This window comes from Orcinus orca, chromosome 15 (assembly GCF_937001465.1).
Source record: "Orcinus orca chromosome 15, mOrcOrc1.1, whole genome shotgun sequence".
In the NCBI taxonomy this organism is placed as follows: Eukaryota; Metazoa; Chordata; class Mammalia; order Artiodactyla; family Delphinidae; genus Orcinus; species Orcinus orca.
Genome location: NC_064573.1, coordinates 77,807,721 through 77,834,348, shown reverse-complemented (window position 1 = coordinate 77,834,348; position 26,628 = coordinate 77,807,721). Strand labels below are relative to the sequence as shown.

The window sequence follows — 26,628 nt, the reverse complement described above, 5'->3', positions numbered from 1 at the left end:
GCCACCACAATGAGAAGCCCCCGCTCGCCGCAACTAAAGAAAGCCTGCACGCACCAACAAACACCCAACGCAGCCAAAAATAAAATAATTTAAAAAAAAAAAAAAGAACTTCCCCCGACTCCAGCGGGATGAAATCTAGCAGGAAAGCTGCAGAGCGACCCCACACCCACTTCCACCGCCCCCAAGTCTTCCAGCTTCAGCTCAGCTCCCATCATCCGCAACCAGGTAGAGGCGGAAGCCAAAGGCCGCTGGAGTGTGGAGGGCGAGAAGGGGGCTGCGGGAGAGTGTGGTGTCTGCCGAGAGATGCAGGCAGGGCTTCTTGCCAGGGCCAGCTGCTCCTTGGCGGCCTCCTCGCCTGCCTGGGCCGGAGCAGGCCGTCCCCACCTCCAGGCTGCGCCCCGCACACAGGCCGGGCCCACCTGCTTCCCATCCTGGGTTCTCGGGGCGGGTTAGCGGTCAGCGCTGGGCCGACCAGCATACGTGCAAACTCCCTGTGGAGTCAGGCCCAGGACCCCCATGCCCCCTGCATGAGAGATCAGGGGAGCCTCGGTTGGAAGGATCTGGCAAAGGTCCTTGGAAGGTTTAGAGATGCTAGACCAGCTCTTGGCTTGAGTATGATGATCCAGATAGTCAAGTGGAAGAAAAGGGCTTTAGCTTAGTCCTTGCCAAAAAGCACAAAAAATACTCACCAGGTAGGAGGGAGGGCATTCTACCTGATCTTAGGGGGGAGGGGAAGGGGGGGAAGAGAGGAGCTGGGGGGAGGGTGACATTTCTAACCAGGAGGGGACCTTGCTGCTCACTACAAGAGTCTAGCTCAGAGCTCTCCAAGAGAAGTGGGTCTTCAAGGGTATCCTTGGCCAATGTGGGGTGCTTTTTTTTTTTTTTTTTGTGGTACGCGGGCCTCTCACTGCTGTGGCCTCTCCCGTTGCGGAGCACAGGCTCTGGACGCGCAGGCTCAGCGGCCATGGCTCACGGTCCCAGCTGCTCTGCGGCATGTGGGGTCTTCCCGGACCGGGGCACGAACCCGTGTCCCCTGCAACGGCAGGCGCACTCTCAACCACTGCGCCACCAGGGAAGCCCATGGGGTACTTTTGACGATGCAGATTTCAGGCTTCCCTCTATTTCTGACTCTCCAGGGGGTGGGCTCAGGGGAATTTTAACAAGCCCTTCAGTGGATTCTGACGCACCCTGAAGTTTGAGAACCACCAAACATGACCACATGATGGTTCTGGCCTCGCTGGTCTACCAGAATGCCAAGTCCACTGCAGGGTGGCCCTTCCAGGGCGATAAGGACACTGAGAGTACGTGGCAGCCACTTAGTGAAGGCAGGTTCCTCAGTCCCATCTGGAAACAAGGGACAACTAGTAAATAAATCCTCATAGACCCTTGGGTGGGCGTGGAGCAAGGAACTGGGAAGCATGGGATTGGGGTCCTCGCCTGCAGCTAAGCTGTGCTTCTCAACAGGGAGGAGTATATTTCTCCCCCTGCCCACGGGGACATTGGGCAATGTCTAGACATTTTTGGTTGTCACAACTGGTGGTGGGGTGATGGGGGATGTTACTGGCATCTAGTGGGGAGAGACCAGGGGTGCTGCTAAACGTCCTACAATGCACAGGACAGCCCTCACCACAAAGAACGATCAGACCCCCAATATCAAGAGCTCCGGGCTGAGAAACCCTGATCTAAATCAAGACCCCTCAGGCAGCTGGGCAGGACAGAGCCTCGAGAGTACTGGCAAAGGAGAGTCACCACCCAGCCTTCTCAGAAGTCAAGCCAGGCCCCATCCACTTCCATCTGTGGGCTCCCAGGGTGTTGACTTAAATGAAGCAATGATACATTGGAGTGACCAAAATTGCATTTAGCTGATAAATACATTCACCACCTCCGCCTCATTTGGGGGGATATTTGCTATCTAGATTTGAGGTTCTTCACGAGTGTGAGGTCCAATCAAATGGCTCCCCTTCCCCATAAGCCCTGTTCACAGCGAGTCTCAGCTGGGAGGACAGCGAGATGGAGACATTTGATTTCGAAGCTTCCTCCACTTCTCACTGGTGGTGTGATCTCTACAAGTTAATCTCTCTGGGCTTCAACTGCCTTAGCTGTAAATAAAGATAAATTTAGTTCATGTTTGGTTAGTGCTGACTATGTACTAGGCATTTTACAAGCATGACCTTGTGTAACCCCCAGGAGAGGTGGCATGTGAAACGGCCCTTGAAGGACGAATAGGAGTTGGCTCTCAGCAGAGGGAAATGAAAGGGCATCCTGGCGAGGGCAAGGATAAATGTAGGCGTGGACATAGTGTGCTCGTTGGGAAGAGAGGAGAGTGGAGATCAGGGCTAAGAGTGATGGGAGGTGTGAGTCTAGAAAGGAAGCAGAGAATTCCCAAATTTCTGGGCTCTGTGAACAAGACATGATATGCAATAGCTCAATGGAATATTACTCAGCCATAAAAAAAGAATGAAATAGTGCCATTTGCAGCAACATGGACGGACCTAGAGATTATCATACTAAGTGAAGTTAAATCAGAGAAAGACACATATCGTATGATATCACTTATATGTGGAATCTAAAAAAATGATACAAATGAACTTATTTACAAACCAGAAATAGACTTACAGACATAGAAAAACAACTTATGGCTATCAAAGGGGACAGTGGGAGAGGGGAGATAAATTAAGAGTTTGGGATTAACATATACACACTACTGTATATAAAATAGGTAAAAACCAAGGTCCTGCTATATAGCACAGGCAACTATACTCAATATCTTGTAACAACCTATAATGGAAAGGAATCCGAAAAAGAATATATGTATGTATAACTGAATCCCTTTGCTGTACGCTTGAAACTAACACAACATTGTAAATTAACTATACTTCAGTTAAAAAAAAAGAAATGTCTGAGTACAGACCTCCTGCCTGGGCCCCCATAAGCCCCCGGGGAAGACGCCCCTTTCTCAGGTGGAAGCCTTATATCCCTTCAGTCTTTTTAGACATTAAGCCTTTGGCCAGCACTGCCCAATGCTATGCCGCTAGCTATAAAGTGAAATAAAATTAAAAATGCAACTCCTCAGTGACAGTAGGCTCATTTCAAGTATTCAGTTGCCTCATGTGGGCCGAGGCTAAAATACCGACAGCACAGGCAGACACGGAATGTTTCCATTGACTCAGGAAGTTCTCCTAGACCATGCTGGCTTAGAGGAATCTTGACTGTTTTATAAAGAACTAGCATTTTCTTTTCTCTGTTTTCTGTCTGATCAGCCTGTAAGCAAATGAGTAGTCAAAGCAATAGCAGAGGCCACAGGCTAGGCGCCATAAGCTTTACCTCATTTAACCACTGCAGTAACCCCGTGAACTGGGTATTATTATTAACCCTACTTTGGAGATGAGTATACTGAGAATTAGAAAGGTTCAGTATCGAAAATATCCAAATTCACACAGCTTACGATCAGCAAAGCTAAGAGCTGAACCCAGCTCTACCCAATCCACAGCCCATGTCTTAACCAGTAGGCTGAACGGCCCTTACGAACCCAGCAAGCGGATACCTCCCAGGCTGAGCAAATTCATGGCCATAAACCCCATATTCCCCTCAGACCTGGTTATCACGGACAGACTTGAGGTGGGGGGTGGGAGCTGAGAATGTACCTAAATCTACTTCTGATTTTGTCCCCGGGTGCAGGAAACAAAACGCCTCCATGTCAGACGCTAATGGGTGTTCCCTATGGTCCCATATTAAAAATATTCTTCCCCTGCTCATCCCAGGACTGTCAAATAAGTTTGTGTTGACAGAACACTTCAAATGCGTTATTTCAACAAAGGTGTTAAAGACTTTAAAAAAAAAAAAAAGGTAGATAAAAGGAATTCTCCCTGCAGATTCACACAAGACAAGCCATGTGAGCGGTTTCAGAGTTGTCCAGGTAATTTTAACCCTGTAATTTTTGCAGACTGACCTCATTCAGTGAGAGATGTTGGATTCCTTGCTCTTTAGCCCCTGGCTTAGCATAAGCATCCTGACTCCTTTTTCCTGTCTCTGTTTAAAAAAAAAAAAAAAAGAAGGATCTGAGCCGAGCATCAGTTAGACCTAGTTTCAAATCCCAGCTCTGCTGTGTGCTTACTGCTGGACCTTGGGAAATTTACATAACCTCTCTGAGCTCAGTTTTTGCATCTGTAAAATAGGGCTTTTAGTATCTGTTGAGATTAAGTGAAATAACTTCTGTGCTGGCACCTGGTACATTACGGACACTCAAACAGTACTAACCTCCTCTCTTCTCTGCTGAATCCCCACTTATGGTCATGTGATATCCTAGGATCAGGAGTTTTAGAGCTGAGAGGGACTGGAGTGACATTTAGAGCAGCCATCTCAGCAGACAATTCCTCTGTTTATCACCATGTAGGTAAACCATTGACTTGGGAAATGTCTGTAATCAAGAACCACTCCTAGTGTGTTTTGGTGACATTTTAAAGAGGGTAAAACAGAACGTTCCCTCTGACGATTGCAGACCTCTCCAAGCAAGGTGAGCAGAAGTGGCTTTGACGTGGGCCACCAGAATGCTGTGAAACAAAGCAAGGAGGGGGTTCTGGTTAGCCCCCCGCTCCTTGTGAGCAGCCAGAGGGGCCAATTATGGCCTTGTACTCAGAGCTTGGGCCCTGGCTTCTGATTCATCCCAAGTGACTGTCAGCACCAGATTGGGGTTTGGAGGAGATTATGGAGCTAGGACCAGGAGTCCCCAAAGCTGGGAACATGGAACAGAAGGCTGGATACGGCCAGCCTCGACACCTGGGACCAAAACTGAGATGGACCACAGAGCAAGTCACATCACCCAAAGTTGGGGAACAGACAGATACCATAGAGTGAAACTGGACGGGAGGGTTAAAAAGAGGCAGGTCGTTAGGAAGCCGGAGGGCAGTGCTCAGAGGACAGGAGAACAGAGATGAGGCAGGACTGATTGGGAGGTCTGGGTTTTGATGCAAAGTCTGTCCCATTTCAGCCATGACTTCTCTCCATCTCTGAGGATGTTCAGCCTGTGGAATCTGGCCAAGATAGCCTCTTCTTGAACCTATCAGAGTTCAAGGGCAGAGAGCCAGGAAAGCTTCGTTGTTAAGAAGTCAACCTCCAGAGTCAGGAACAAGCCTGGGTTTGAATCCCAACTCCGTCATCCCTAGCTGTGAGGGTTAAGGCTAGTGATTTAAACTCTCTGAGCCTCAGTTTCCTCATCTGATAATGATTGTAAGGAAGATGATGGTGGTGATGAAGATGATGACGATGGTGATGATGTAAGGGGAGGATGATGATGAAGAAGATTCTGATCTGATGAAGGTGCTGATGAGGAGAAGGGTGGGAATGATTTGGGCAATAGCGTTGGTGATAATGAGGCAAATGATACTGGTGCTGATGGGGATGGGGATGGTTGCTATGGTGACCATGGGGGTTATGCTGATAAGGAGAAGTTGGATGGTGATGATTACGATGGTGCAGATCATGACAATCATAAAGCTGATGGTGGATGGTGACGGGGGTGGGAACGATGATGAGAAGTGATGGTATCAGTAAGAGCCTCCACTTCAGAATAAATGTGGAGAGTCGGCTGGGATACCGTGACCTCTAGCGACTTAGTTTCTGTCTCACTTCTGCCATCTTTAAAATAGTCATTAACATTCATACCTACCTCCTACGGTTGTCCCAAGGACTAAACTCACTAAGACATATGAAAAGCGCTTGACACATAGTAAGTACTTAATAAACGCTGTCGTTATTAATAGTAGTATTATTTCTGTTGCTATGTTCCCCTTATTTTCAGAATCATTCCTGTTGATCCTGGGCTGATATCACTAGTCTTGTGATCAGTGCTCTGGACGGCGCTTGTATGACTCATCACCTTGGCCCGCAGGACTGGTTTCCAACCCTATCCCTCTTGCTTCCTGTGTCTTCTATCATTAACTTTCGGGGATGTTAAGCTGTCCAGGGGTTCTGCATAGGATTCTGCTAGGAGCAGGGCCCCCTGTGTTCCTAGATGAGGAAATGAGGGAAGAGGGAGGGAAGAACAAAACCTATGTCGTGGTCATTCTAAAACGATGTCCACAAAATGGGTGTGTGCCAGCCGTCAGTGCCAAGCTGGATGAGCTCACCTTCACGCTTGATCCTACGAAGGGGCAGGCTGCAGGTCCAAAGCTCCCCGTCTCCCTGTAGAGTCAGGTGGGTGAGCCCTGAAGGTTCTGCACTGACTCAGGACTTTCAGAGCAGGGTGGCCAGCCCGTCACTCCAGACGTCGAGTCTTCCTCACGTCCCCTGCCTTGCGTTTCAGGGATCTGGATGGCAAATCACACAGACCGCTGCCCCTTGGTGTGGAGAACGACCGAGTCTTCAATGACCTATGGGGGAAGGGCAACATGCCAGTCGTCCTCAACAACCCGTATTCAGAGAAGGAGCAGGTAAGTGGTAGCGCCAGCCTGGCACCCACATTCCATGGCTCCCTGAATCCTCTTGGGGAGACAAATCCCAAACCACGTGGGGGAGGAAACCAGCCAGTGTAGCTGGAGAGCTGGGGTGGGAGCCGAGGCCAGGAGCGCTTATCCCGGGCTACAGATTTGGGCTTGGGTATGGCTGAGTTTACTTTGCGACCTTGCTAGTTTTCAAATGTTCCTTCTGTTTCTACCAGGAAAGACATTCACATGGTTTTAAATTTAAAAGATATAAAAGATACATGGTAAAACCTTTTGCTCTCTCCCGTCATCCCAGCTACACAGTTTCCCTCCCCAGAGGTGAGCAGTATTCATAAATCATCATTTTAGGGGTCCTTTTAGCAATATTTTATGCATAGACAAACAAATACACAAACATTATTTTCACTTTTTTTTTAACATCTTTATTGGAGTATAATTGCTTTACATTGTTGTGTTAGTTGCTGCTGTATAACAAATTGAATCAGCTATACGTATACCTGTATCCCCATATCCCCTCCCTCTTGCATCTCCCTCCCACCCTCCCTATCCCACCCCTCTAGGTGGTCACAAAGCACCGAGCTGATCTCCCTGTGCTATGCGGCTGCTTCCCACTAGCTATCTATTTTACATTTGGTAGTGTATATATGTCCATGCCACTCTCTCACTTTGTCCCAGCTTACCCTTCCCCCTCCCCATATCCTCAAGTCCATTCTCTAGTAGATCTGTGTCTTTATTCCTGTCTTACCCTTAGGTTCTTCATGACATTTTTTTTTCTTAGATTCCATATATATGTATTAGCATATGGTATTTGTCTTTCTCTTTCTGACTTACTTCACTCTGTATGACAGACTCTAGGTCCATCCACCTCACTACAAATAACTCAATTTTGTTGCTTTTTATAGCTGAGTAATATTCCATTGTATATATGTGCCACATCTTCTTTATCCATTCATCTGTCAATGGACACTTAGGTTGCTTCCATGTCCTGCCTATTGTAAGTAGAGCTGCAATGAACATTGTGGTACATGACTCATTTTGAATTATGGTTTTCTCAGGGTATATGCCCAGTAGTGGGATTGCTGTGTCATGGTAGCGCTATTTTTAGTTTTTTAAGGAACCTCCATACTGTTCTCCATGGTGGCTGTATCAATTTACCTTCCCACCAACAGTGCAAGAGGGTTCCCTTTTCTCCATCTAATTGCTTTAGGTGTAAGCTTATGTTGTTTATTTGAGATTTTTCTTGTTTCTTGAGGTAGGATTGTATTGCTATAAACTTCCCTCTTAGAACTGCTTTTGCTGCATCCCATAGATTTTGGGCCATCATGTTTTCATTGTCATTTGTTTCTAGGTTTTTTTCATTTCCTCTTTGATTTCTTCAGTGATCTCTTGGTTATTTAGTAGCATATTGTTTAGCCTCCATGTGTTTGCATTTTTTACAGTTTTTTTCCTGTAATTGATATCTAGTCTCATAGCGTTGTGGTCAGAAAAGATACTTGATATGATTTCAATTTTCCTAAATTTACCAAGGCTTGATTTGTGACCCAAGATATGATCTATCCTGGAGAATGTTCCATGAGCACTTGAGAAGAAAGTGTATTCTGTTGTTTTTGGATGAACTGTCCTATAAATATCAATTAAGTCCATCTTGTTTAATGTATCATTTAAAGCTTGTGTTTCCTTATTTATTTTCATTTTAGTTGATTAGTCCAGCTTTGGTGAAAATGGGGTGTTAAAGTCCCCTACTATGATTGTGTTACTGTCGATTTCCCCTTTTATGGCTGTTAGTATTTGCCTTATGTACTGAGGTGCTCCTATGTTGGGTGCATAAATATTTACAATTGTCATATCTTCTTGAATTGATCCCTTGATCATTATGTAGTGTCCTTCTCTGTCTCTTGTAATAGTCTTTATTTTAAAGTCTATTTTGTGTGATATGAGAATTGCTACTCCAGCTTTCTTTTGGTTTCCATTTGCATGGAATATCTTTTTCCATCCCCTCACTTTCAGTCTGTATGTGTCCCTAGGTCTGAAGTGGGTCTCTTGTAGACAGAATATATATGGAAGGTCTTGTTTTTGTATCCATTCAGCCAGTCTATGTCTTTTGGTGGGAGCATTTAATCCATTTACATTTAAGGTAGTTATCGATATGTATGTTCCTATTACCATTTTCTTAATTGTTTTGGGTTTGTTATTGTAGGTCTTTTCCTTCTCTTTTGTTTCCTGCCTAGAGAAGTTCCTTTAGCATTTGTTGTAAAGCTGGTTTGGTGGTGCTGAATTCTTTTAGCTTTTGCTTGTCTGTAAAGATTTTAATTTCTCTGTTGAATCTGAATGAGATCCTTGCTGGGGAGAGTAATCTTGGTTGTAGGTTTTTCCCTTTTATCACTTTAAATATGTCCTGCCACTCCCTTCTGGCTTGCAGAGTTTCTGCTGAAAGATCAGCTGTTAACCTTATGGGGATTCCCTTGTATGTTATTTGTTGTTTTCCCCTTGCTGCCTTTTTTTTTTTTTTTTTTTTTTTGCAGTACGCGGGCCTCTCACTGTTGTGGCCTCTCCCGTTGCGGAACACAGGCTCCGGATGCGCAGGCTCAGCAGCCATGGCTCACGGGCCCAGCCACTCCGCGGCATGTGGGATCTTCCCAGACCGGGGCACGAACCCGTGTCCTCTGCATCAGCAGATGGACTCTCAACCACTGCGCTACCAGGGAAGCCCTCCCCTTGCTGCTTTTAATATTTTTTCTTTGTATTTAATTTTTGAGAATTTGATTAATATGTGTCTTGGCGTGTTTCTCCTTGGTTTTATCCTGTATGGGACTCTCTGCACTTCCTGGACTTGATTGACTATTTCCTTTCCCATATTAGGGAAGTTTTCCACTATAATCTCTTCAAATATTTTCTCAGTCCCTTTCTTTTTCTCTTCTTCTTCTGGGACCCCTATAATTTGAATGTTGGTACATTTAATGTTGTCCCAGAGGTCTCTGAGACTGTCCTCAATTCTTTTCATTCTTTTTTCTTTATTCTGCTCTGTGGTAGTTATTTCCACTATTTTATCTTCCAGGTCACTTATCTGTTCTTCTGCCTCAGTTATTCTGCTATTGATTCCTTCTAGAGAATTTTTAATTTCATTTATTGTGTTGTTCATCATCGTTCGTTTGCTCTTTAGTTCTTCTAGGTCCTTCTTAAACATTTCTTGTATTTTCTCCATTCTGTTTCCAAGATTTTGGATCATCTTTACTGTCGTTACTCTGAATTCTTTTTCAGGTAGACTGCCTATTTCCTCTTCATTTGTTTAGTCTGGTGGGTTTTTATCTTGCTCCTTCATCTGCTGGGTATTTCTCTGTCTTCTCATTTTGCTTAACTTACTGTGTCTCGGATCTCCTTTTCACAGGCTGCAGGTTTATAGTTCCCGTTGTTTTTGGTGTCTGCCCCCTGTGGGTAAGGTTGGTTCAGTGGGTTGTGTAGGCCTCCTGGTAGAGGGGACTTGTGCCTGTGTTCTGGTGGATGAGGCTGGATCTTGTCTTTCTGGCGGGCAGGACCATGTCTGGTGGTGTGTTTTGGAGTGTCTGTGACCTTAGTATGATTTTAGGCAGCCTCTCTGCTAATGGGTGGGGCTGTGTTCCTGTCTTGCTAGTTGTTTGGCATGGAGTGTCCAGCACTGTAGCTTGCTGGTCGTTGAGTGGAGCTGGGTCTTAGTATTGAGACAGAGATCTCTGGGAGAGCTCTTGTTGATTGATATTACACGGGGCCGGGTAGTCTCTGGTGGTCCAATGTCCTGAACTCGGCTCTACTACCTCAGAGGCTCAGGCTTGACGCCTGGCCGGAGCACCAAGACCCTGTCAGCCACACGGTCGGAGTGCCTTCAGAGCTGGAGAAGCTGGCCGGCGGTGGCTCTCCTCTGTGCTGCACATTAGAATCACCTGCTTCTTCCTTGTTTTGCCCCAGAGGCAGTGTTCCACAGAGACATACAGTAGCCTTGAAAATAGTCCCAGCTCTGAGATGGCTTTTTTTTTTCCTTTGTGCTTAGTCGGGTTTCACTTGCTCACAGGGGGCCACGTGCAGAGGCCTCACACCCATCTCTTCCGACCGGAGTTCCTAGTGCGGAATGGCTTCCGCCAGCACCTCAGCTCAGGCGGGCCGTGTGCAGAAGTGGGTCGGATGACACTGCAATCCAAGATGGCAGCCCAGGGCCATGTGCAGAGAGCTATTTTCACATGTGTTTACACAAATGAGAGCACATCATACAGGCAGACCTTGTTTCATTGCTTTTTTTGTTTGTTTGTTTGTTTGTTTTTACAAATTGAAGGTTTGTGGCAACCGTGCACTGAGCAAGTCTAGTGGTGCCATGTTTCCAGTAGCATTATTTTTAATTTAAATTATATACATTCTTTAAGACACAAGGTTATTGCACACTTAGTTGGCTACAGTATAGTAGTATAGTACATATAGCATTTGTATGCACTGGGAAACCAAAACTTTAATGTCATGTACTTTATTGTGGTATTTGCTGTAATATTATTGGTCTGGAAATGAACCCACAATATCTCCAACATATGACTGTATTGTTTTGTGCCTTGTCCTTTCACTTATCAACGTATCTTAGAGATTAGTCCTCATTAGTAGGTAAAGAGTCCTGGTTCTTTTTTCATGACTGCATAATATTCCATTATATTGCTCTGCCATGTTTATTGAGCCAGTCCTCCAAAGTGGATACGTGGTCCATTGCCAATATTTTGCCATGACATTGCTATAATGCATGACATTGTGCAAATACCTCATTCACAGATGGGTGGGCTTATCAAAAGAATAAATTCCTACTAGCAGAATTGTTGACTCAAAGGTCATATACATTTGTGACTTGGGCAGATATGGCCAAACTGCTCACCACAGGGGTTGCACCATTCCCACCTGCTAAGTAGGCGAATGACTGTTTCCCCACAGCCTCACCAGCTTGGTGTGTTATTAAACTCTTTAGTCTCTGCCAATTTTCTGAGAAATGTTTTAACAGCTGAGTCAATATGGTGAGAGTGGCTAGATCTGACTAGAGATTAGCAGAGCCTTTTTCTCACCTAACAGACCAGACCAGAGCAACCCTGGCATGTGAATTTCCCACCCCTCCACTGCACCAGAGCAAAGTATGGGTGGAATGGCCACTCAGCAGGTCATCCTCTTCCTTCCCTCCCCCTGTCCCAAGCCCTGGATGGCACAGGCCAGGTTGCCAAGCTCTTTCATTCATGATTAAATGAATGTTTAATCTATGGACAGCACCTTTCACCACTAGCCCACATAAGCAATGACTCATAGCCTCTCTAAGTAGCTTCACAGGGGAGGATGAGACATTCCAGAGCCTCAGTGGGAATTGCTTTCTTTAGCTGCTGATGGTTGGGAAGATAAAGACATCAGGGATTCCACAGTAGGTCAGATCCATGATGCCACCGGCCAAGCACGCCCCCTCTTGCAGGGACACCTGGGAATGTTTGGTGGACAAGCACAACTGTAGCCTTCTCTTATGCTGTCCTCAAAAATCCAGGCCATACTGTGAGTGTAAGGACTATTATTATACATTAATGATTAAATGAACAAATAGAGCTTAAATTTTCTTTACATTTTCTTTCTTAACTGAAAGGAAAGGGTGTTGCCATAATGCAAGCCCTCCCAAGACAAAGGACAGAAAGAGGTAGCCTCAGGCCAGATCCAGGCTGTAGACATGATTTGTTAAGTCTGTACTATATTGTCCTAATTGACAATTTATGTTTGTACTTTGAGTTTATTGCCAGTGTTTCAAATTTTCATGTAATTATCACATTTACAACTTATCTTACAAATGTGGACAGTCTAGCTACATTGACCCTATATTCTTATGGGGCAATAATCTGCCTGGACTGAGTAACAGCTGTTCCCACTACACAGGGTGTGTGCTCTCCAGTTTGTCACAATTCCCACCACTCTCTATTGTGCCCCTCTCATTACTGCCAACTGTTCATTGTCATTTATCATAACATTAGTGCTGTTGGCTTTCTTATAATAGGATGAAAGTTAAATCTTTTCATATCCATGTCTTTATTATAAGTGGCAGGTAGAGATTGACCAAGAGGTTCACACATTTCAGGAAAGATGCGAAAGATTTCATGTTTGTGAGAATGAAGAATATTCTTATGTGTTTAATATGCAACCATGTGTTCTGTCTTGAGATTACCCAGCTGGCTTTACTGATTTGCCTTACCTACCTGCCCCCTCTATGTATCAGAGTTTGGGATTGCTGGTCTGCAGTAACCCCTGAGATCTGGGGTAAAGGGAAGAAGCAGAGGAGGCCTTGACCCCACCAGAAAGACCCTTAAAGTTCTGCTGAAATTTGAGTGATAGCACGATTATGGCTATTTCAGAGGGTCCATATTGGTTAGACAGTGACAGCTTGAAAAACATAAACTTGAACTTCAAGCCAGAGGAGTAGGGTTCAATACTGGGAACGGGACAGGGAGATTAATAGGACCAGAGAGGGGCTTCCCTGGTGGTGCAGTGGTTGGGAGTCTGCCTGCCAATGCAGGGGACACGGGTTCGAGCCCTGGTCTGGGAAGATCCCACATGCCGCGGAGCAACTAGGCCCGTGAACCACAACTACTGAGCCTGCGCGTCTGGAGCCTGTGCTCCCAACAAGAGAGTCCGCGATAGTGAGAGGCCTGCGCACCGTGATGAAGAGTGGCCCCCGCTTGCCGCAACTAGAGAAAGCCCTTACACAGAAATGAAGACCCAACACAGCCAAAAATAAATAAATTAATTAATTAATTTTTTTTTTAAAAAAGGACCAGAGACCTTCTTTGCAAGGCATCATGATGAAATGATCAGTATCTTAGTCTATTTGGGCTGCTATAACAGAATACCGTAGACTGGGTGGTTATAAACAACAGAAATTTATTTCCCACAGTTTTGGAGGCTGAGAAATCCAAGATCAAGACACTGGCAGATTCAACGTCTAGTGCAGGCCTGCTTCTTGGTTGATAGACAGCCATCTATGGCTGTGTCCTCACATGGCAGAAGGGGCAAGGGACCTCTCTGGGGTTTCTTTCATAAGGGCACTAATTCCATTCATGAGGGCTCCACCCTCATGACCTCATCACCTCCCAAAGGCCCCGCCTCCAAAAACATTACACAGAGGTTGGGTTTCAACAGGTGAATTTGCAGGCGACATGAACATTCAGTCTATAGCAATCAGGGGGAGGTGCTGAGAACCTGCCTTAAGGCCTCCTCTAAAATGGAAGTTCCATTTCCTTGGAGGAGAAAGGGTGCTGGAAAAAGGGGAAAAGACAGTCTTCCTGAGGTTAAGACAGCCAAACAGTTTTAGACATGGGAGCTCCTGGAAGCATGACATACAGACCAGCAGTGCTTGGATTTACACTCACTCCTTTATCATTATCAAGTCCTCACTGAAGTCCGTGACCCAAAAAAGGTTCAAAATCACTGGGCTGTGAGATTATCCAGGCTCTGCTGTCTAAGACTCAATTTTCCAAATGCCTCTCAGAAATAGAGCTGAAAAGAGCTGGAGACCCAAGCACTCAGTTATATTGGAGTCCCAGTGCTAAAGAAACAGCCCAGCTACCTCCTGCTAGACACCCTCACAGCCACAGTGCTCAGAAATGTTTCCCAGGCTGAGCAAATTAACAGAAAACCCAATGTGTTTCTTTCTGACCTGAAAGACCAGCTCCTATGCTTAGCCTCTTCTCTACCTGCTCAAAGCCACTTAACCTGGAGCTCCTGGAATCAGCTTCCTTCCTCCCAGTTGTAACCCACATTTGCTGCCTTTTTAGGCAACAGTGGAGGGGGTAGCGTTGTTAATAACACAAAGAGAGACCCAGCCACTACCTGCCTTCCTGAGTCACAAAGAGACAGGAGCTGGTGGAGGAGCAGCTGGTCTGCCTTTTCCCCAAGGACTGGGCAAAAGGCAACAGAGCCCAGGTGGCACAGGGCAGATGCAGGCTAGACATGAGAAAGAACTTCCTGACTCAGACGACTGTTAGGTCCCTGAAGGAGTAGTGTGGTCTGTCCTATCCTCTTTGATACTCTTGTTTGTCCAGACTCAAGGAAAATCGAGCCATAGAGCCAACTTCTCTTAAATTAGCCTCAGAAGGCTGAGATGTTAATCTTTACCTAGTGGTTATTTCTCTTGCTAATAGTTTGGGTCAGCAATGGGTAGAGCCAGTGAGACTCAAGTCCCTGGTCACTAGAACACAGTGTGTGAATGACTCTGTGATGCTTATCTTTAACATCCCCTTGCAAATTGTATCTGGCCTGGGCTGGTGGATGGAATGAATCGGTTCACCCATCACACAAAAAATAGTCACCCAGTATCTGCCGCCTGCGCAGCTCGGGGTGGAAGCAAAGGTGAGCAAGCATCGCCCTCCCTGCCCTTGAGACCTTCATGGGTGAATGTGGGGAGACAGACACATGGACAGTGCAATTAATCCTAAAATAGAGAGGGACACAAGACACTGTGGGAACATAAATACCTCAGGCGGTATCAGGAAAGGTTTACTGGAAGAGGTGACATTTGATGTGGGTTTTGATGATCATGTAGGAGTTTGCCTAGAAGAAAGTGGGGAAAAGCATTACAGTTTTAAAAGGAACAGCGATGGCTGATAAACTATGTTTCTTTTTCTTGCTAAGGATTATTATTTGATTGCTGAGGTTGTCTTTGATGCTAATACCACCTGAGACACATATTGAGTTTTGACACTTTCTAAAAGCCCCTTACATAATAACCCTCCTAAGTGGAAATGCTACCCTAGATTAAGGACATGAGAAAGTGCTGTTTGTTCATTCCCCCGCAAAACCTTAGGATTTGAAACAAGCCCTTCTCTGCTTCCCTTCTTATTAAGCATCTATTTTTCTTGCCTGTCTGATTTGCTTTCCTAAGGGGTAGGGGTAGAACCATGCCCTGCTTGGGAGCAGAACGTCTATTTTCAGATACTAATTAAGCATCCATCCAATCCTTAGTGGGTGCAGCGGGGGTCCTGGGCCTGGGGGAAGTGGCATTTCCATTTGGGTTTCTTCCTTCTTATTCAGCCCGCTGCCCCTCTCTCCAGCCTCTTACTGACAAAGGCAACAAGGTAGTCAGAGAGATGATTCTTATTTTGAAATCTCCCTCCCCACCCCATCCCCACCACCTCCTCAAGAACCTGGCATTTCCTCACCCCTGGGGACATAGGGCTTGCTAGCTTTCAAAATGTCAGAATCTGCTGAGAAGCTTTTCCCTATTTCCAGGTAAGTGTCAGCATCACCCCAGCCTCTCTGCACAGCTCCAAATTATAAGGCAAAAGGGGAGTGCTTATGGGCTCTCAATCTTCAGAGGTGTCCAGGGCCCCTCTGGGAGTAAACACCCCAACCGGCCAGCTGCTGCTGGCTTTGCTGATGACCAAAAGGGGCCAGCCAGACCCAGCCAGGCTGTGTCTGGATGAAGGCAAACCAGCACAGTCCTCTGCCTCTCAGCGACAGCCCAGCGTGCTGCAGGGAAATCTTCTAAGTCAGCCCTGACTCACTGCATGTAATGATGTCGGGATAAAAATAACAATAACGCTGATAACAATACTACCCTGCAGGGGGTGTGGTCATTCTAATCCCTGGACTCACGCACAGAACGGGGATCAAGAGCTCAGCTATGGGGTCAGCCTAGGTTCCTGGTGACCGTGGTCAGACAATTGATTAGCATCTGCGCTGAGGCTCATAGTGGCTTATGGGCTCGTGGAGTAGTGGGGAGGAAGAAATGAGATACTGTATGAAATGATAGCATCTGCTGTCACGATAAAAGCTAACATTTGTTGAGCAGAGGCAGGCACTGTGCCAAGCACTTTAGATCCACAGCCTCATTTCATCCCCAGCCCAACCGAATGGAGTACTGTTATCGTTCCCATTTTACAGATGAATAAACTGAGGCCCAAAGGGTTGAATAGCCTGAAGAAGGTCACTTGACTAGTAAGTGGGCAAGATGGGACTTGAACCCAGGCCATGGAGCCCTAGAGCCACTCTTAACTCTACAAGGCCTGGCACAGAATAAATGCTCCAAAAAAGTTCATTAGTGTCATTATTATTGTTGTTGTTGTGATTTGGCTAATTATTATATTGCTGATCTAGGCATCATATTGCTAATTTAGGTAAAGAGGTATTGCTAATGATTATATTGCTGATGTGAGGCAGATAGGGCAAGAAGCACTGTCCCCATTTTGCAGATGACACCCTTGTGGCCCAGAAAGGGAACGCGACCACCCACTGAGTCTTGGTGACAAAGCCACGTCTCTTTCCCTTTACGATGACATCGTCATCCCTGTCAATTGTTCAAATCAATGATGTGTATGGCATTTACCTCCTGGGGCCAAGCTCTAGGAATACACAGAGCAGGGAGCAGTGAGACCTAGATGGAAAAAAAGGAAACTTCAAGGGCCTGGATTCCAGGCCCAGCTCTGTGGCCTATCAGTTGTTAATTTGGGGATAGTCAGTTTACTTCTCAGAGCCTCCATTTCCTCATCTGAAAAATGGGTTACCATGAGGAGTCCATGCACTAGTGGATATGCAGTGGCCTAGCTTGGGTAAGGCACAGAATAGGCATTTACTGAATGTCACTTGAAATGAAATTGAAATGATCACGGCCCTTGAGTTCAGAGCCTAGAAGTCATCTTTTCCTCGAGTATTTGCCTCAACCCCCAGAAACAACCGGTCTAAAGACAAGCTCCAGACACAGACACACACACAGCAGTGATAAGTTATCACACTGTGATAGTTGCGGTTTCGCAGACTCATGAGCAGATGTTCCCCGCAGAGCCCACCTGGCTGGCTCTAGCAGATTCCACTGGCTGCATTCAGGGTACCTTCCTGGGGGGGCCTGTCTCTAAGCACTTGAGAAACCTCTTATGTTTTGAGATTAGTTTCTCTCTGTGGGAAAGTGCCCCCAAATCCCTAATATAAGTTGCAGTTAAAACCATTTCTGCCCCCAACTCTATCGGGCCAGGTATCCTTTGCCTTGATCTTGCTCACGACCAAAGTGAGACACTCAGGTTGGATTTTCCCCAAAGCATTTTCAATACCCCCGTCCCACTTCCTCGAGGTACCAGGGGTTCCTGGATTGCCCTCAAACAGGGCGCAAAGGATGCTCTCCGGGAATTTATGTTGAACAGAGTCCCTCAGAGTTCCCAGCGGCAGCAGCATCCAAATCTTGCTGATGTTTCACATCCCTCCACCCAGACCATCACCTGCTCAGTGACCTCCAGGGTCTTCCTAGGTTACTTAGTCAAGGGACCAGCTTTCTATGACCTGCTGCTGTAGGTGGTCTGAGCCAGGGTGGAACCAGGAAGTGGGGCCTATATTGATGGGTGTTCGGGTTCAGCCCTGCTGGAATTTCCACATTTTTTTAAAAAATAAATTTATTTATTTATTTTTGGCTGCTTTGGGTCTTCGTTGCTGCACGCAGGCTTTCCCTAGTTGCGGTGAGCGGGGGCTACTCTTCATTGCGGTGAGTGGGCTTCTCCTTGCAGTGGCTTCTCTTGTTGCGGAGCACGGGCTCTAGGCACGCGGGCTTCAGTAGCTGTGACTTGAAAGCTCTAGGGCGCAGGCTCAGTAGTTGTGGTGCCCGGGCTTACTTGCTCCACAGCATGCGGGATCTTCCTGGACCAGGGCTCGAACCCGTGTCCCCTGCGTTGGCAGGTGGATTCCCAACCACTGCGCCACCAGGGAAGCCCTGCACGTATTTTGTTAACTGTTTGTTTTAATAGTGAATATATTCAATGCAAGCTGTTTGAGTGTTGTCCGTGTAGGACAATGACATTCTAGCTCAGGAAATCAGTGACTCCAATCTGTATGCTCATTTATGGCATCAAACCGCATTCAGATTCTTTCCCCAGATAGGCCGAGTTGGGTCAGAGTCATTTTTTCCTCCTCTATTTACAAATGGATATGAGCTGCCAAAGCCACCTTCACATGGAGATTCTCGGAAGTCCACAGGGCCCCACCCCGCTTCTATTTTCTGAGGGTCCCAGGATGTTTAAGAGGTAAAAAGTCCAAAACATGATCACCAAGCTTGTTGTGCATTTTAAATATTTACATTTAGCAAGTTAATGCTTTTAATAAACACACACAGTACAATGCAATAGAATAGGGATGGGCCACAAGATAATTACAGGGTTTCTCAAAATTAATTCATAGTGTACATTCTGGTCTGGCAATGGGACCAAGTTTAAAGTTGTCTAATATTCTGATCATCTTGTGAGATCATTGTCACTACAAGCATCACCTCATTTGGAGAAAGCAACAACAAGCTAACTTCAAAATCCCTTGGGACTTCCCTGGCGGTCCAATGGTTAGGACTCCGTGATTCCACTGCAGGAGGTGCGGGTTCAATCCCTGGTCGGGGAACTAAGATCCCACATGCAGCCCTGCAGGGTCAAAAAAAAACAAACAAAACCTCACCTCCAGAGGCCCTTGTCTGTGAACCCAAACTGTGATGAGTCTGACTCCCAAGCACCCCCTTCTGTAATCATCCTCCACAGACTATAGAACACGGACCATTGAATCAGGGGGAAAGAGAGAGAGTGGGGAAAGAATAAGCCATTTCAAGCTTCTGTGGAGTTATTATAAAGAATGAATCACTTTAGAAATCATGCTTTGAATACACTACAGGGAAATTATACTCCAAGGTACTTAACGCTGTTGGTTAAGTTTTATAAGTAGCAATTTTTTAATTGCATGGGTGGGTGCGTACTTGCTGGTTTGCGGGCCCGTGGTTCTAGAAACTGAGCTGCCACAGCTCCCAACCGGGTTATACCTGCTGCTCTGAGGGGTGGTACCCACAGATTGGAACAGTGCCGCCTGGGGCTGCAGCTAAGGGGCTGCAGCATGGTGTGTGGTATCCAGGCCCTGGTTTGGATGGCCCGCTGCCCGGCTCAGCCCCAGCGTGCTGCCCTCATTTTACAGCAAGCCAAGCAGGGCAAGTCGCTGAAGGCCTATGAGGGAGGAGCTGGCGCTGACACCAACAGTGAAAGAATGAGAACTTACTTGCTTTGTACAGGTTTGGGCCTCAGCTCCTAGATTCGTTTCCCAGAGCTGTTTTCAGGAGGAAGCACCAGAAACTGGGTGGCTTAAACAACAGGAATTTATTAGCTCAGAATCTGGAAACCAAAAGTCTGAGATCAAGGTGGCTACGGGGTTAGTTCCTTCTGAGGGCTGTGAGGGAAGGAGCTGCTCCAGGCCCCTGTCCTTGGCTTGTATATGACGGTCTTCGTGTTCACATGGCGTTCTCCCTGTATACGTGTCTGCCTCCTAATTTCCCCTTTTTGTAAGGTCACCAGTCATATTGGATTAAGGCCACCTTAATGACCTCATTTTAACTTAATTTCTTCTTTAAAGACTCCAGATAAGGTCACATTTTGAGGTCCTGGGGTTAGGGCATCAAGGTATGAATTGGGAGAACACAGTTCAACTCCTAACAGTTCCTAATATGTCCCAGTTTCACTGTGAGCCTCCTGGCTGTGACAGCCCACAATCGGAGGAGGGCAGGCTGCCTGGCCTCTGTTTCTAGATCTGCCAGATTCTGATGTCTAGCATCTATCTTCCTGCCTCTAAATCCTCCCTCCACGTTCCCCCCACTTCCACTCCTTACTTCCCGACGTCTGCTAAAAGGCTCGCATCCTCCCACTTACCTAGACCGGAAGCCTCCAAGTCATTGTTGACTTTGTTCTTTTCCCTCCCATCCTCTCATGCTACAAGGCTCTTGTCCGGCTTCTGGCACCCCAGCTCCCATCTCCTGCCTTCCTGTCATCTGCTCCTGCAGCTGTATTTTCCACCCTCCAGGCCCCTCCCCTGCACTGGTGCAGCAGCCCCCTCCTGGGTCTCTGAGCCTTCACCCTCTCCCTCCTGTAGTCCCAGCAGTCACATACTTCCTAAAATTCAGCTTCGATAATGCCACCCCCTCCATAAGGCAGCTTCTCCACTGTCTACTAAATCAAGGCCAAAGTCTTTGGCTTAGCATTTAAGGAACTCCACAGTTTTGAACTGCATTTATTTATTTATTTAAACATCTTTATTGGAGAATAATTGCTTTACAATTTGAAATGCATTTAGACCTTATATTAAATAGCTCAAGCTGCCAAAACAACAGCCACAGATTCAGCCGCGTAAACAACAGAAAGTTGTTTCTCACAGTTCTGGAGGGTGGTGCCAGCATGGTCGCATTTGGTGAGGGCTCTCTTCCTGGCTTGCAGACGGCCACCTTACACAGCCTGTGCACACAGGGAAAGAGAGAGCGAGCGATCTCTCTTCCTCTTCTTATGAGACCACTAATCCTATCAGATTAGGGTCCTGCCCTTATAACCTCATTTAACCTTAAGTACCTTCTAAAAGCCCTATCTCCAAATATGTCACACTGGGAATTAGAGCTTCAACATACGAATTCGAGAGGATACAATTCAGTCCATAGCAGACCTCAAATGAACATGTTGTTGAACACGTAGTGTGTGCTGGGCACCGGTCTAGAGACTGGCAAAAGAGCAAAGTGGATGGTGAGTAGGCAAAAACTGTATCTATATCTAAACATCTATAAAGATATATGTAAATCTATATAAGATAAAGAGATATAACTACATACATTCATGTGCAAATACATATACACTCATAAACTACAGGCAGTGATAAGTGCTATGAATAAAAATAAAGCATGATAAAGGGGCAGAGAGTAACAAGGATGGGACGCTGTTTTAGAGAATGATCAGGAGTGATCTCTGACTCAGCAATGTTTAAGTGGATGGAGACATAAGTAAGATAGGTTAGCTTTCAGCCACTGGAATTTAATCCTTCAAATCAGGAGTCTGAAAACTTTTTCTGTAAAGGAGAAGATAGGAAATATTTTTGGCTTTGTGGGCCATCCCATCTTAGTCTCCATCACAACTTCCCCACTCTGCCCTTGTATTGCAAAAGCAACCATAGACAATATGGAAACAAACAAGGTTGGCTGTGTGCCAATAAAACTTTATTCAGACACTGAAATTCAAACTTCATGTAACTTTCACCTGTCGTGGGGCATTATCCTTCTTTTGACTTTTTTATTCAACAAGTTTAAAGTGGGAAAACCATTCTTAGTCCATGGGCTGTACCAAATTAGATGGTAGACCAAATTTGGCCCACGGGACCACAGTTAGCAAACCCCTGCTTCAGAACATGCAGCTAGAAGATGCTTCTCCCAAGAGAATGGGGATCACTGTAGGGCCTAGAACACAAGTCCCTGGCACATAGTACGTATTCAGTGTGTATTTGTTGAAAGAGAGGAAGCAGGGAGGGAAGGAAAGGGGCAAGAAATGAGGGTGCCGGGGCTCCTACAAGCTGAATTCCTGGCTCAGGGCCCCAGGCTGACATGACCTCACCTGCTGTCTCCTCTTGGGTTGCGAGATCATTTCCTTCCATTTCCTCAGAGCCTCTCTGCAGGCTCCCCAAGCAAAGAGGTGTTGACAAAGCCTTTGAAATGCCCAGGAGCTCAGAGCCTCCTTTGCAAATTTAGGAACAGGCATGGAGGAGCCCTCCCATAGAACCCACTGAAATCGAGTCAGTGTCTCCCGCAACCTGAAAAGCTTCCATTGTCTACCCCAGACACAAATCCAGAAACAAACACACAGCCGCAGCCCAAAGTCCACTTGTGCCCCATCCCCAGCTTAACAACCCACAAGGGCCACTAATCTGAATTTTTAGCTTAGGTCCCCACTCAGAAAAGTCATTTGCATCCCCCATGCAGGCCCCTGACTGCTATATTAATCTCCCCATTTGTCCCCTCCTGCGTCATCTAACATTACTGCTGGCTAATTAAAACATCAAAGCCCAAGTACAGCAGCCCTGCCAGAGGCCTCCTAATGCCTGGTTTCAAGTGGGCAGTTCACACAGCCTGGGGTGCGGAATGGCACACCTCGCGCCTGAGCCCCCCGTTACTTGTCTCGTAATGACCACCCCTCGCACATCTGGACCCTCAGCACGTGACCTCTTTTACTGCCTGTTATCTCACTCCCTCCACCCTGCCAATGATGGCTGCCTGCCCACCGGCCACACCCCACCCCTCTCTTCCTCCCTCCTTGTCAGGCTCCCCACCCTCCTGCCCTCCTGTCACCTCCACGGGTCCTGGGCCCGACCCCACCACCAACACCATGTCTGTTATCCCCACTGTGGGATTCCAGCTGCCCCTCAACCTCCAGGGTGTTAAGAGAGAGAGTTTCTAAACGGGCTAAGTGACGCCCTGCCTAGGGAGGATGGCTGGGGTGCCTCCCACGCGGGAAAGGTAGGATTTTATTTTCTCAAGGATGCAGGTCATCGGCACAATCAGAGGAGTTTGTCACCACAAAGGCCTGCCCAGAGGTGCCCTCCATCACCTGGACATCTGCTGGAAGACACAGGAGTGGAAATAGAATCCGAAGTAAAGAAGTTTAGGTTGTCTGGACGGGCCTTCCAAGGAAGTGGAGTTTGGACGTGGCTTCACGTGGGGACATGAGTAAAATAGCTTAAGAGTTTAGCAGGATAGAAGGGCACGTAGGGAATCTGCCTGTTCCCTGTTAAGGAGCTCATCGACATCATTCTCCTGCTCCCGGGGTGGCACTACAGCAGTAACGCTTATAGCAGTAGTCGTTGTAACAGGACTACGAGTTTTACTAGTAGCAGAACAATGATACCAACAGTGATGAGGAATGGCCACCATTTAGGAGGCTGTTGCAATCACCCCAATGAAAGATGATGGAGGCTTGGACAGGGTGCTGGCCAGTAGATGGGGAGAAAGGGGACCAAATGGATTCTAGAGTTATTTAGAAGGCTAAAATGGACGGGAGTCGGGGATGGGTTGGGGGGTGGGAGATAAAGAGGATGATGTCCAGGAAGCTCCTCCCTGTGGCATATGCACAGGTGGTGGCTGGATGGTGGTGCCCAACACTGAGATGGGAGCCACTGGGGATGACTGGGTCTGGCCAGAGCAGGGAGGTGTGGAGGATCCTGAGTCACAGTACCTTCCCGTTGTTCTCTGCCATGGCTCCCTGCACTGTTCTGGCATGATCTTTAACAGTGACATGCTGTCACCTGCCTCCTGTTCCCCAAACTCCAACATGGCAGCGTGGACGCTTTAGCACAGAGCTCCTCTTCCTCGGCCGGAAAGGTGGCCATGCCTCTCACTTCTCTGCCAGCAAGACCGTGCTCCCATTTCTTTGCCTGGTGAACACCTACTTATCCTTCGGGTCTTGACTTAGAAGTCAAATACTCTGGGTCAGGCGCCTCTTCTGCGTGCTTCCGCAGCCCCCTACCCGCTGCCAACGTCCCGTGTTATAGCACCCGGTTCACTCAGTTATAGTGGTTCATTAAATCCCCATCCCCATTGGACTGTGAACTCCGTGAGGGCACAGATCCCATCTGTATGTTTGTCACTGTAGCCCTGGCCCTTACTGACTTGCCTGGCACATAGGAGATATTCAATAAACACGTGTTGAATGACTGAATGAATGAGTGAGTTGTGCGTGATCATCAAGAGGCAGGATAGTCAAACAGTTCAGGGCATGGTTTCAAAGGCCAGACTGCCAGGCTTTGACTCCTGGCTCTAGCTTACTAGCTCTGTGGTCTTAGACAACTTAGTTAACCTCTCTGTGCCTCAGTTTCCTCATCTGTAAAATGGGGATGATGTTGCTTGGAACATAGCAAGTGCTCATTGAATGCTGGTTTTCAGTAGTTGTCCTTCAGAGTTCCCTGTGATTTCTGTCCTAGGCTTAACCTGATTTAATCCTAATTCACAGCTCCCTGCCAGCCTGAGCACCTCCAGGCTGATGAGACGTGGACCCTGCCTCCTTTCTGACTTCATCTCCTTGTACTCATCCTCACTCATCCACTCCAGCCACACTGGCCTCCTTGCTGGTCCTTTGAACTGAGCAAACTCATCCCTACCTCAGGGTCTTTGCACTTGCCTCTTTCCCCTCCACTTTGTCACCATTACCTCCCTCTATATTATATTCTTATCACCACCTGAAATTATATCATCCACATATTAGTTTACTTATTATTTACCTCTGCTTCTCCCAAAACAATGCTCCAGAAGGACAAGGATCCTGACTACCTTGTTCACCTCAGTGTCCCCAATGCCTAACGGTGTCTAGCACATAGTAGGGGCTCAGTAAATACAATCTGAATGTGTGAATGCCCTGCCTCAAGGTCACTGCCCACTGCTCTACTCTTTGGCCTGAGTGACGCAACATCGTCTCATCTTCTCCCCTCCGTTGCTCGGCCATTGCATCAGGGTGTGCCTGCTGCCTGTCCCTTAGAGTTGCGGATGCTTGTCTGATGCACGAGCACACCTCTGCCCAGGCAGGTAGACAACCACTCAGAAACACCCAAGACAGAATATGATCCTTATCGATGAAGTTCATAAGGGATGGGCCAACATTTGTCAGCCCAGGCTTATCCTCGCTCACCTACTGGACAGTTTGCTTACAGAGGTGAAGATAAATGGAGCACTGAAGACATTCAAGATGGAGAGAACAGGGGCTTCCCTGGTGGCGCAGTGGTTGGGAGTCCGCCTGCCGATGCAGGGGACACGGGTTCATGCCCCGGTCCGGGAGGATCCCACATGCCGCGGAGCGGCTGGGCCCGTGAGCCGTGGCCGCTGAGCCTGCGCGTCCGGAGCCTGTGCTCCGCGACGGGAGAGGCCGCAGCTGTGAGAGGCCCGCGTACCGCAAAAAAAAAAAAAAAAAAAAAGATGGAGAGAACAGTAAGTGCAAAGGCCTGAGGCAGGGACATGTTTGGCCTTTTTGAAAAGCAGAAATCTGAAATCGGGGGAAAGTATTCTATGCTTCAAACCTTTCTCACATAAACTTTTTGTTTTCCCAGTACTTGCCCGGAATGGTGAGTTCGGGCTATGGCAGGAAGGCCCAGAAATCCAAGTCACTTGACCCAGCCTCAGGTTTGATTCCTCCGCCCTGAGGGCTGTTATCATTTGAAGACACTGACAGTGTTCTTTCAGTCACTTATTCATTCCACAAACTTTCATTAAGTCCCTGCTAGTGTGCCAGACCCCGTACTAGACTCCAGAGAGACCACCTTTGAGTTCCTGACCCCTCTCCCCAGAACAGAACCTGAACCATTCTTCCACGGTGCCTCCTTCTGCACAGGTAGAGGGACCAAGTTCCCAGCTACCTTGTATGTGTCCATCCCAGAGAGTCACGGACAGTTGGTGACTGGTGACAGATTCCAGGAAGAGCATCACCTCTCCCCATCCCAATGGAAACGATCTTCCAGTGCCCTCAGATGCATAATATCTCATCTTTATTCTCTCCTCCAGCCCCCCGCCTCGGGAAAACAGTCTCCCATAAAGAATGGCAGCCCCTCCAAGTGCCCTCGTTTCCTCAAGGTCAAGAACTGGGAGACCGATGTGGTTCTCTCTGACACCCTCCACCTTAAGAGCACGTTGGTGAGTACCCCAGCAAGGGGGAGACCAGGGTTTCTCAACCCCAGTGATATCCACACATGGGACTGGGTAATTCTTATCGTGGGGACCAACCTGTGCATTATAAGACGTTGAGCATCACCCCTGACCTGTGCCAGCCAGATGCCAGTACCCCGCCCCCACCAAGTTGTGACAAACAAATATGTCTTCAGACATTACCAGATGTCCCCTGGGTGGGAAGTTCACCCCCATTTGAGAACCACTGGTGGATACTTACTTGTGCAAATGCTTTTTATTTGTGTCCCCTTGTACTCAAAAGGGGAGTTGCTGGTTCTAAGTACGTTCTTTTTCTCTCACACAGTCCGACCACTGATGGAGTTTTGGACAAACCCTTCTTGGTTTTCAGTCTGTCCTCTAAATTTTATATATTTTTCAGTCAATCAACCAATCTGTTGTTTTACATTTTTCTGGAAAATGGGCCTCTTGGAGGAATGTTGTATCAGTTAGCTATTGGAGTGTAACAAACTTCCCCCAAAATTAGTGACCTAAAACAACCACCACTTATTATTTTCCAAAAGCCTACAGATGGGCTGTGTGGTTCTGCTGATCTCATGCTTCTGCGATCATCTGAGGGGTCAGCCCTCGGCAGGCTGGTCTAGGATGGCCCTGGCTGGGATAACTCAGCTCTGCTCCATGCGGCCTCTCATCTTCCAGCAAGCTAGCTTGGTCTCCTTCACATGCTGGTTGCAGTGTCCTGAGAGAATGAGCAGA

At 47.2% G+C, this 26,628-nt stretch overlaps 1 protein-coding gene across 1 annotated transcript in view; it reads left to right on the top strand.

The window, feature by feature from the left end:
- LOC125961207 (nitric oxide synthase, brain-like) overlaps positions 1-26,628 on the top strand; it is a 60,875-nt gene that overhangs the window by 33,363 nt on the left and 884 nt on the right. Inside the window, exons 3-4 of the mRNA XM_049697695.1 lie at positions 6,302-6,428; positions 25,753-25,881. Of these exons, the coding sequence (XP_049553652.1) occupies positions 6,302-6,428; positions 25,753-25,881 (256 nt within the window). The remainder of the gene's footprint in view (positions 1-6,301; positions 6,429-25,752; positions 25,882-26,628) is intronic.